Below are 12255 nucleotides of genomic sequence, written 5' to 3' on the forward strand. Positions count from 1 at the left end.
AGGTCCAGTACAGTCAAAATTCTGTTTTGCCTGTTTTTTATATCAAACTGACTGTAAAAGTGTGAACAAATTTGATTAGAGTTATTTCCTGATAGTTGCTGATTCAAAATACAATCTACACAGGACCTTCTAATCAGCAGGTTTSCATGTGTGGGATTTTTGGCTTTCCATGGTGACATCACCATGCGTAAATTGGTTAATAGACCAATAACAAAGAGAGTTCCAAACCTCTCTGCCAATAACAGCTAGTTTTCCCCTCCCCACTTAGATGACTCCTAGACACTCTTAGCTAAATTCTTGCTTGAGAAAAAGTGTTTTGCTAAAAGCTACTTTTGCCCATTTGAATGGAAATCTATTAAAGTATGGTAGTTACCCAGAAATAATTTGATATGGATATAAAACAGCTGCATTGGGCCTTAAACCTTTATTTAACCAGCCAGGCAATACATTGGTATTCCCCCATGCAGGGCAAGATTGTGGCCCAAGGCAGACTGCTGCTCCAGGACACCTTCATGGTATCAGATCAGGACGGGGGGCTACTCACAAGGATGAAGGAGAGGAGGGTCTTCCTCTTCGAACAGATCGTCATCTTCAGCGAGCCCCTGGACAAGAAGAAAGGCTACTCCCAGCCGGGATACCTCTTCAAGAACAGCGTCAAGGTATGGAGTGTCGATCGTGATCATCTCCCCTAATCAATCCACTTAGATCATATTACAGTGGATGTATTTTTGGGGGCTGGACATTGCTAGGATAGTAATTGCCCTAAGGGCCAACGTCGTTTGAATAGTTGTCTGATTCTGAAAACACTCACATCCCCTCCTCTCCCCTGTATCTTGTGTGTGTGTCCAGGTGAGCTGGCTGGGCCTGGAGGAGAGCACAGACGACCCCTGTAAGTTCACCCTGACCTCCCGGTCATCCAGTGGCGGTGTGGAGACCTACGTGATGCACTCAGCCAACCCTGGAGTCAGCCAGATGTGGGTCCACCAGATCACCCAGATCCTGGAGAGCCAACGCAACTTTCTCAATGGTAAAAAAAGACACATCACGGTTCATCTGTGTYACTGTGTAGTGATATTATGCTAGCTTCTCCCAGATGATTACGATGTTTCATCTGTCTCCCTGTGTAGTCATCCGCTCCATAGAATGTATCAACATTCTGAGTAAATAAGTGTTTAGAACCCACCATAATATGAACTATAGCATGACGTACTGGAATGCAAAATGCAAAGAATCTTTTTATATTTTTGTTTCATAGCTAGACAGTGTGTACTCGTACCACTGAGGTGACTCTTTCTCTCCTGTCGCTCTCTCTCTCTTCTCTCTCTCTCTCTCTTCTCTTCTTTCTTCTTCTCTCTCTTGCTCTCTCTCTCTCTCTCTTTGTGTCCCCCAGCACTGACATCCCCTATCGAGTACCAGAGGAACCACGTGGGGGCAAGCGGAGCAGGCCTGGGGGCCCCCAGCAGTAGCAGTGGCCTGGCAGGAGGTGGCTGCAGCAGCTCTGTAGTGGGCCCTGGGAGTAACTCTCTGTGTGGCCCCCAGAGTCGCCGGCCCTCGCGCATCCCCCAGCCCTCCTCCCGTATCCCGCAGCCAGTCCACCACCACCACCCTCCGGGCTCTGATGGCCCGGACAGAACAGCAGGTACGTGGTCCAGACAACCCCTCTCCACCTCCCCCTCCTCCCAGACCCCCTGCCCTCCTGACCATGCAGAGGGGGACCTGGGGCCCCAAGATGTCCCCAAGATGCAAGTGCTGGAGGGTCCCCGGCCCCACAGCAGAACCAGCAGCAACAGCAATGGCAAGTCCTTGGGCGTTGCTGAGGGCAGCTTCAAGGAGAGCTACCCTGGGGAGGACCCTCAGACTCCCATCCCACGGCTGGCTGTGGCCCCTCTGAATCTTGCCAAGCCTCGGGTAGGGACGGTCTCTCCACTGACCTGCCCCATAAAGGAGGAATTCATCCCGGGCAGCCCAGCCCAGAAAGGCTCCTTTTTCTGGTCCGCCACGGTCCCAGCCTCCCCAGCTAGCCGGCCTGGCTCCTTCTCCTACCACAGTGATAGTGGAGACTCGACCCTGGGCCACAGGGAGAGCCACAGCCACCACCACTCCACCCACAGCAAGGATATAGACCGCATGAGCACATGCTCCTCCACCAGTGAGCAGTCCTTACAGTCCACGCAGAGTAACGGGGTAAGATCCCTACTCAAGTCCCAGGCTTCTGTCCGGCTTAGTCCCTACTAACCTTACTGGCTGACCAGAAGTTCTCCTGAGTCATCTGAACCACAAGTGCATACTAAACTATCTAAGTACACTAACTTGCCTATGGTGTGAGTTTTCATCCTTCCTGCTGTCTTTCAGACTCTACTAACAGTGTGTTTTTGGCTGGTAGAGCAGCTAACTGCTACAGTAACTCAGCTTGCTGTACTGTATGTTGGTGTCCTCTCCTCTCCCTTGGTAAGTGTTTCCAGTATGACTCTCTGCCTCTGCTTCCCTAAATTCACACACCCAGCTCTGTCTTGGCTCTAACATTTTCTAGACATGACCTGAGTTTTTGCTGTCCCTTTGCTTCAGGCTATTGTGGTCTGATCTGAAAAACCATCGAGGCATTTATGGGTTAAATGCAAATGAATGCTGATATAATGGAAGATTGATATTTGACTTCGACTTCACCTGCCTGCAAGAAGAGGAGCTCTGATGTAAAAATAAACGTTTGCCACCTCTCCTGTTTTCTCTTAGCTCTTGCTCTGACCATGCTGCTTCCTTTATGTCTTGGTCCTGTGGGACTGATGATACATCCTTGTTCCCGTTCTCCCCTTGCCTTGCTCCTGAATACATTTGACTCACACCAAATGCATTTTGCCTCACTTCAAACTTTATTTCAGGCTCTGTCTCTCCTGAAACTGTTTCCTCTCTACTCTTAATGTCTTTGAGAGACACCCACTCCATGTTAACTCTCCTCTGTCTCTCTGACTTCTGGATACCTTGTTTTCGCTTCTACAAATGAGAAGGTCTAGTTATGAGACATGTAGGAACCAGATGTTAGTTGCTACAGTATGACTTTCCTCACTCTACTTTATGAACCTTTTGTAATGAATGCTTTGAAATGAGTCCTTCTTTGTGTATGAGCTCTAGCATATAAACAGATGAACAACAAATGATGCTCATGTGCAGTCAAATCAATAACATTTGAATTTGTTATGTATTTTAGAGTCATTATCACAGAATGCTTTCTGTGTGTGTGTGTGTGTATGTGTGTTTGTGTGTGTGTGCATTTGTCTGTCTGTCTGTCTGTCCGTCTCTCTCTATGCCTCTCTCTCTCTATGCCTCTCTCTTTGTGTAACCCTACCTATAAACCCTTACTGACTCCATTTCCTCCCCTGCCTCCCATCCTCCCCTGCCTCCCCCTCCTCCAGAGTGAAAGCAGTAGCAGCAGCAGCATCAGCACCATGCTGGTGACCCAGGACTACGTGGCCCTGAAGGAGGATGAGATCAGTGTTTCCCAGGGCGAGGTGGTCCAGATGCTGGCCTCTAATCAGCAGAACATGTTCCTGGTGTTCCGGGCTGCCACCGAGCAGGGCCCTGCCGCAGAGGGCTGGATCCCCGGCTACGTACTGGGTCACACCTCCACCATCATCCCCGACCTCACCGAAGGAACCATCAAGTAAGAGACAGACACTGCTGCTACTCCATGTACCAACCTGAATGAATGAAAAGCTTTATCATCCCAAAGACAGTTCCATTTTCACATCATGAGCTCTGCCATCATAAAAGTGAAATGGTAGACAAAGATGTAGAAATTACAAGTTAAACTTTTCTCTTCCTTTTTCTTTCTCTCTTTTCCCCTTTCTTTCTCATTCTCTTGTCTGGAGCAGGAAGTCATCCTCGTGGCACACAGCACTCCGCATCAGGAGAAAGTCTGAGAAGAGAGACAAGGAGACCAGGAAGGAAAATAAGATGGAAAACGGCTATCGCAAGTCTCAAGACTGTCTGACTAATAAAGTTTCTGTAAAGGTAGAGTTGAGACTTAAAGTCCCTCTGCATTAACCTCAGTATGGCTGTAAGACTTAAAGCCCCTCTACATTAACCTCAGTATGGCTGTAAGACTTAAAGCCCCTNCATTAACCTCAGTATGGCTGTAAGACTTAAAGCCCCTCTACATTAACCTCAGTATGGCTGTAAGACTTAAAGCCCCTCTGCATTAACCTAATTTAATGGATTCATGTTGTAATTATTTAATGTACTGTATGTGTGGTCAAACTAATTTGGAGAAAAAACTTATTTGTGTTCATGTCTTTCTTTCAGCTTCTAAACCCCAACTACATCTATGATGGTATGTATATATTTAAATGTTTTTGCTTGGGCTTTACTATACAGTAAATTTATGACATCTATATTTTCACATAGTAGGGGTTCAATAAGACAAGTTTTTATTGTCTTGTATTGTACTGCATACTTTCTATTGTCTATTGGGTAGCTCAGATGTGGGATTGTGTAGTTTGCATGTAAGTATCCTCCTCCGAGCCAGAGCAGTGTGTAGGGCAGGAGCCTGTCTCCTGTTTCTGTAGCGTGAGGCAGCTTGAAAAAGAAAGTACACCCCATGGACAGGACGCTAGTATATCGCAAGGCTAGTTACAGTTGAAGTAGGAAGTTTACATACACTTCGGTTGGAGTCATTAAAACTCGTTTTTCAACCACTCCACAAATTTCTTGTTAACAAACTAGTTTTGGCAAGTCGGTTAGGATATCTACTTTGTGCATGACACATGTCATTTTTCAACAATTGTTTACAGACAGATTATTTCACTTATAATTCACTGTATCACAATTCTAGTGGCTCAGAAGTTTACTTACACTAAGTTGACTGTGCCTTTAAACAGCTCAGAAAATTCCAGAAAATTATGTCATGGCTTTAGAAGCTTCTGATAGGCTAATTGACATCATTTGAGTCAGTTGGAGGTGTACCTGTGGATGTATTTCAAGGCCTACCTTCAAACTCAGTGCCTCTTTGCTTGACATCATGGGAAAATCAAAAGAAATCAGCCAAGACCTCAGAAAAAAAATTGTAGACCTCCACAAGTCTGGTTCATCCTTGGGAGCAATTTACAAACGCCTGAAGGTACCACATTAATCTGTACAAACAATAGTACGCAAGTATAAACACCATGGGACCACGCAGCTGTCATACCACTCAGGAAGGAGACGCGTTCTGTCTCCTAGAGATGAACGTACTTTGGTGCGAAAAGTGCAAATCAATCCCAGCACAGCAAAGGACCTTGTGAAGATGCTGGAGGAAACAGGTACAAAAGTATCTATATCCACAGTAAGACGAGTACTATATCGACATAACCTGAAAGGCCACTCAGCAAGGAAGAAGCCACTGCTCCAAAACCGCCATTAAAAAAGCTAGTCTATGGTTTGCAACTGCACATGGGGACGAAGATCGTACTTTTTGGAGAAATATCCTCTGGTCTGATGAAACAAAAATAGAACTGTTTGGTCCCGTGTGGCTCAGTTGGTAGAGCATGGCGCTTGCAACGCCAGGGTTGTGGGTTCATTCCCCACGGGGGGACCAGGATGAATAAGTATGAACTTTCCAATTTGTAAGTCGCTCTGGATAAGAGCGTCTGTTAAATGTAAATAACCATTTTTATGTTTGGAGGAAAAAGGGGGAGGCTTGCAAGCCGAAGAACACCATCCCAACCGTGATGCACGGGGGTGGCAGCATCATGTTGTGGGGGTGCTTTGATGCAGGAGGGACTGGTGCACTTCACAAAATAGATGGCATCATGAGGAAAGAAAATGATGTGGATATATTGAAGCAACATCTCAAGACATCAGTCAGGAAGTTAAAGCTTGGTCGCAAATGGGTCTTCCAAATGGACAATGACCCCAAGCATACTTCCAAAGTTGTGGCAAAATGGCTTAAGGACAACAAAGTCAAGGTATTGGAGTGGCCATCACAAAGCCCTGACCTCAATCCTATAGAAAATTTGTGGGCAGAACTGAAAAAGCGTGTGCGAGCAAGGAGGCCTACAAACCTGACTCAGTTACACCAGCTCTGTCAGGAGGAATGGGCCAAAATTAACCCAACTTATTGTGGGAAGCTTGTGGAAGGCTACCCGAAACGTTTGACCCAAGTTAAACAATTTAAAGGCAATGCTACCAAATACTAATTGAGTGTATGTAAACTTCTGACCCACTGGGAACGTGATGAAGGAAATAAAAGCTGAAATAAATCATTCCCTCTACTATTATTCTGACATTTCACATTCTTAAAATAAAGTGGTGATCCTAACTGACCTAAGACAGGGAAATATTACTAGGATTAAATGTCAGGAATTGTGAAAAATTTAGTTTAAATGTATTTGGCTAAGGTGTATGTAAACTTCAGATGTATGTAAACTGTAGCATGTGACACAGTCAAACTCACGTGTCCTCTGTCTGTCTGTCACCTCTGTAGTACCCCCAGAGTTCCTGCTGCCCCTGAGTGATGTGACCTGTGACCTGGGGGAGAGTGTCACTCTGAGGAGTAAGGTCTYTGGAAGACCCAAAGCCTCGGTCACCTGGAGAGGACCTGACCACAGCACTCTGAGCAACGACGGACACTACAGCATCACCTACAGGTACACACCGGCAGTGATGACATTCTACGTTACATTTTAGTAATTTAGCAGATACTCTTCTCCAGAGTGTCTTACAGGGATCATTGCAACACGTTAGAATGACTTAGCTGTTGGAAGACAATGTTCTGTTGTAGGTGAATTAAAGTAAATGTTCTTATTGTTGAAACGTACCTTGTGACTTCCCTTCTCTCTCTGCAGTGACACGGGCGAGGCAACTCTCCTCATCATGGATGTGTCTGTGGAGGATGACGGGGTGTACACCTGTGTTGCCACCAACGTAGTGGGTAGCATGTCATCCTCCGCCAGCCTCAGAGTCTCAGGTTAGTCACTGTTGAGTTCCGTTGTAGACTCCTGTGGAGATACAGTATATCCTCTATATTCACACTACTTACACACAGTATATGAATTCTTCAGTACTTTTGCATTTTAACATTCAATGTTTCTATTTTCCCAGAGGCCTCCGACGATGGGAGTGAAGTGATCTGGAAGAACAACTTTGAGTCCTTCTACACAGAGGTCACAGAACTGGGCAGGGGAAGGTTCTCAGTGGCTAAGCGCTGTGACCAGCGTGGGAGCAAGCGTGCCGTGGCAGCCAAACATGTAAACAAACGGTTGATGCGGCGTGAGCAGGTGCTCCAGGAACTGAGGATACTACAGTGTCTGGAACACCCACACCTTGTCGGCCTGCTGGACACCTTCGAAACAGCCACCAGCTACGTGCTAGTGCTGGAGATGTACGTTAGAAAAACTGTGGATGGGCCCCAAATGGCACCCTATTCCCTATAACTGATCAAAAGTAGTACCCTACAGAGGGATAGATAGCATTTGGGACACACACACTATGTGTGTGTGTGTGTATTATGATTATTGAGGAAAATTATAATTCCTGAATTGAAATAGAATTTATTACCGTTTTGAACAATATATTACTGTATATATTTATTCACTGTGTTGTGCTTTTGAATCATGTTCAAGCAGGCCTCTTGTACATCTACCATATCGGTGAGCTAATGTCTCTTTCTCGTGCTCTGGTGCTTTGTGTCTGCAGGGCTGATCAAGGCCGTCTCCTGGACTACATAGTCAGCTGGGGTAACCTTACTGAAGAGAAGGTGGCCTTGTACCTTAGGGACATTCTAGAAGCTTTACACTACCTGCATAGCTGGAGGATAGCTCACTTGGACTTGAAGGTGAGTCACAAAGGCTGTGACATGTAGAGTAYGAGTTAAATGTGATTGTGTACTGTATGAAACAGTATGATGTCTAACTGATTGTTCTTAAGCAAAGCTAATACTCCCATCATGGGTAAATTCTTAATCATATCTTTCTTTGCGTGTATCTGCGTGGGTATCGGTGTGTATCCCTTTAGCCTGAGAACGTGTTAGTGGAGCAAAACTCTGCCCAGCCCGTGGTCAAGCTGACAGACTTCGGAGACGCCGTCCAGCTGAACAGTGGCCACTACATCCACCCTCTACTGGGCAGCCCAGAGTTCTCAGCCCCGGAGCTGGTGCTGGGCCAGCCCGTCTCCCTGACTTCTGACCTCTGGAGCCTGGGAGTTGTAACATACGTGGTACTGAGCGGGGCATCTCCCTTCCTGGACGAGAGCGCTGAGGAGACATGCCTGAATATCTGTCGTCTGGACTTCAGCTTCCCCCATGACTACTTCCAGGGTGTGAGCCAGGCGGCCAGGGACTTTGTGTGTCTCCTCCTACAGGGCGAGCCGGACCGCAGACCTTCAGCCGCCGCATGCCTTCAGGAGCCCTGGCTGCAGCCGTGGGACTCCCACCAGCAACAAAACCAGCACCCAGGGTGCATCGACACCTCCAGACTCATCTCCTTCATCGAGCGGCGGAAACACCAGAACGACGTTAGGCCCGTGGGCAGCATAAAGACCTTCCTTCACAGCAGACTCCTCAACCAGATATGAGCAGGTTAGAGAACTACAGTACCCAGAAACCACTGAGTCACAATGATGATCTCATCCTCTCTCAGCCAACTACGCCACTTCCTTAGAACTATGTTACCCAGCATCCTGCTGCTGCTGTCTGCTGACTGCTTTGAATATTTTTGACTGAGATTTCTCCCCCCCAAGAGATTTAGCTACTTCCCTTCCACCCCCACATTTGTATGGATGATGGCTATATGCCTGCACAAAAGTATGAACTATTTGAAAGTATTTCAAACTTGACTAACAGGGAGAACAAAGCTTTCTCAAGAGCCAGTGAGAGCAAGCCTTGTGTTTGGATAGTATTACAAACCGATACTGTAATATCGGGTTGCTTTTGGTTGAATATAATAAAATTGATTTTGTAATGAGAGATTACTTTTTGTAAAGGAAATGTATAGTGAGGAAACAAAGAAATGTCTTTATTCATATACCTTTTCAAAAACAAAGGTTATTAAAAAGAATGAAAACAAAAATGAATGTGACATATGAACAAAGCACCACCGACCCACCACATGGTCGTTGCTTCAGAACACTACTTCTAGATGTGACATATGAACAAAGCACCACCGACCCACCACAGGGTCGTTGCTTCAGAACACTACTTCTAGAACCAGTTGGAGACCAAACTCATTGTAGTTGTYGTTGATTAACTTACAATAAATCAGCAAATGGTTTGTTCTGGCCTTGCTATTGTATGGACCTGTAACAGTTAGTACAATTATGCTATTTTAGTCAGACCTCAGCAGAGAAATAAATAAACAAGCAAACAAACAAACAACAAAAAGCTATAACACTATTGGAAAAGCTCTTTAGATTTCTGATACATCCGCCTTACTTTGTAAATAATGTGTTCCTGCCTTCATTCTCATGTTGAAGAATTTGTCTCAAACGCTGTTTCATTAGCTGAGTAGTAAGTCCTGCCAATGGAAGAGAGGTTTGAGGGAGACTAGCTCCTCCTCATGCCAATCAAATTACTTAAACCCTCACTACCAGAAATACTTCTATAAATGCACTCGTATTTTGTGTTCATTTCTCATGTGCAATGTTGCAGCTTTAACATGTATGCAACTATTTATGAAGATGTGTGTTGTACCCGTATTCTAAAAAGGCATGTACGTACCTGGTACTGCAGTAGATGTGTGTATTGTGTTGCTCTTTTTCGTATTAAGTTCAGTATTAATATCTTGGAAACCTAAAATGCAGGTTTTGCAAATAATGTAAAATAAGAAAAAAGATTTGAATCGATATTGGCACTTATGCTTTCAGTTTGTCATTGTTTTGTTTTTGTTTTCTGTAACTATACCAAAGTTAACTGTACTTTACCCTCTTTAAATGTCTTATATAATGTACCATGTTAAGTTATGAAAACCATGCTGAACCTAGAGATAGATGTTTACATTGGTTCACAGTGGCTTTATTTATTAGCGTTGTAAGAACGTTGTATAGTGGTTGGTTGTTACTGCATACCTAATTAACATTTCAAACACTTCTCTTCTCAAGCTGTGCACAAAGTGGTGATTGCTGTGTAAGTTTGTTAGACTTTTTAAGTTATGTATTTCGCTAGACATTGTGTTGCAATGATCAACATCTTGGTTTAACTGAAACTTGGGATAGCATTCTTTGCCGAGCCTTTGGTTTGAAGGGGGAAACAACTGCCCACAACATTGTACCAACGTTACAATAATTGTGCATGGACGTTGCGGCGCTATTACCCTAACRTTTATCTAAGAGTAACCATGACCTAGCTGTTTTCAGTGAATTAATCATTGTATGAGTTCAAACTGATTTTAAAGTGCCAGTCAATTGATCTGGGGAGGCGGACGAAACAGCTGTATTTCCTTTTAAGCTTGAAAAGGTTATCAAAGTTTCATGTCTATGTCAAGGCAGTAGTCACAGTGATACAATGAATGTGTTTGTTAACCTGTACAGTCCCATTTTGTGTCCTCTTATTTATTCATGTGTAAAGCTGTACAGACATGGACGACGAACATGGGAACCTGGATGTAACCTCATCATATTTGATACATACTACGTTATTTTGAATGTTAAATGACTTATTTTTACTTTTGCATGTATATTTCTTTGTACAGAAATTATGTTTACACATTACTTGCTGTAAATATTTTATTTAGTCCTCTGTTATTTTGCCATTAAACGTATGGAACATACCCTTGGAAGTTTTTTAAATATTTATGTATGTACAGTGCCTTCAGAAAGTATTCATACCCCATGACTTATTCATGTTGTTGTGTTGCAGCCTGAATTCAAAAATTGATTAAATATATTTTTTTCTCACCCATTTACACACACTACCCCATAATTAGAACATGTTTTTTGAAATTTTTGCAAATGTATTGAAAATTAAATACAGAAATATCTAATTTACATAAGTTTTCACACCCCTGAGTCAATACATGTTAGAATCACATTTGGCAGCGATTACAGCTGTGACTCTTTCTGGGTACGTCTCTAAGAGCTTTGCACACCTGGATTGTACAATATTTGCCTATGACCAGCATACTGATAACATGATGCAGCCACCAACATGCTTGAAAATATGAAGCGTGGTACTCAGTGATGTGTTGTGTTGGATTTGCCCCAAACATAACACTCCAGGACATGAAGTGAATTTCTTTGCCACATTTTTTGCAGTTTTAATGAAGTACCTTATTGCAAACATAATGCATGTTTTGGAGTAATTTTTATTCTATACAGGCTTCTATCTTTTCATTTAGGTTAGTATTGTGGAGTAACCATCCTCAGTTTTTCCTTATCACAGCCATTAAACTCTAACTGTTTTAAAGTCACCATTGGCCTCATTGTGAAATTCCTGAGCGGTTTCCTTCCTCTCTGGCAACTGAGTTAGGAAGGACACTTGTATCTTTGTCGTGACTGGGTGTATTGATACAGTATCCAAAGTGTCATTAATAACTTCACCATGCTCAAAGGGATATTCAATGTCGTCTTTTTTTTACCATCTACCGCTAGGTGCCCTTGTTTGCGAGGCATTGTTGAACCTCCCTGGTCTTTGTGGTTGAATCTGTATTTGAAATTCACAGCTTAACTGAAGGACCTTGCATATAATTGTATGTGTGCAGTACAGAGATGAGGTAGTCATTAAAAATCATGTTAAACACTATCATTGCACAAAGAATGAGTCCATGCAACTTTTATGTGACTTGTTAAGCAAATTTGTACTCCTGAACGTATTTAGGCTTGCCATATCAAAGGGGTTGAAAACTTTATGACTCAAGACATTTCAGCTTTTCATTTTCTATTAATTTGTAAAAATTTCTAAAACAGAATTCCACTTTAACATTATAAAGGTATTGTGTGTGTAGACCAGTGACACAAAATCTCAATTGAATCTATATTAAATTCAGGCTGAAAAAGTCAAGTGTTGTGAAGGCACTGCATGTGGTGCGGACTTAATTATAACCTTATAGACATATCTGAGATAAACATGGTTGATAACATTGTTGTTGACAGTTGTTGAAAGAAATGGAATAGAAGGTGTGAATGGTGTCCACAATAACTGGATGTTTCTCATCAGAATCAAATCTCTATCGATGATTAACAAGATATGAGAAACCAGAGTGGGTGTCTGTGATCTTATCTCCAAGGTGCAGGCGTTGTGCAGTCAATTTGCACCAAAGATTATTCATTGGAAATGTGTTTGAAAAACTACTGAAC

At 43.5% G+C, this 12255-nt stretch overlaps 1 protein-coding gene across 1 annotated transcript in view; it reads left to right on the plus strand.

The window, feature by feature from the left end:
* LOC111958640 (triple functional domain protein-like) overlaps positions 1–11369 on the plus strand; it is a 72533-nt gene extending 61164 nt beyond the window's left edge. Inside the window, 11 exon segments of the mRNA XM_070437322.1 lie at positions 468–659; positions 850–1027; positions 1391–2184; positions 3408–3655; positions 3867–4005; positions 4297–4324; positions 6455–6617; positions 6816–6937; positions 7072–7351; positions 7666–7804; positions 7984–11369. Coding sequence (XP_070293423.1) covers positions 468–659; positions 850–1027; positions 1391–2184; positions 3408–3655; positions 3867–4005; positions 4297–4324; positions 6455–6617; positions 6816–6937; positions 7072–7351; positions 7666–7804; positions 7984–8541 — 2841 coding nt within the window. The 3' untranslated portion in view covers positions 8542–11369.
* The last annotated feature ends 886 nt before the right edge of the window (positions 11370–12255 follow it).

Source organism: Salvelinus sp. IW2-2015, linkage group LG35 (assembly GCF_002910315.2).
Source record: "Salvelinus sp. IW2-2015 linkage group LG35, ASM291031v2, whole genome shotgun sequence".
NCBI lineage: Eukaryota > Metazoa > Chordata > Actinopteri > Salmoniformes > Salmonidae > Salvelinus > Salvelinus sp. IW2-2015.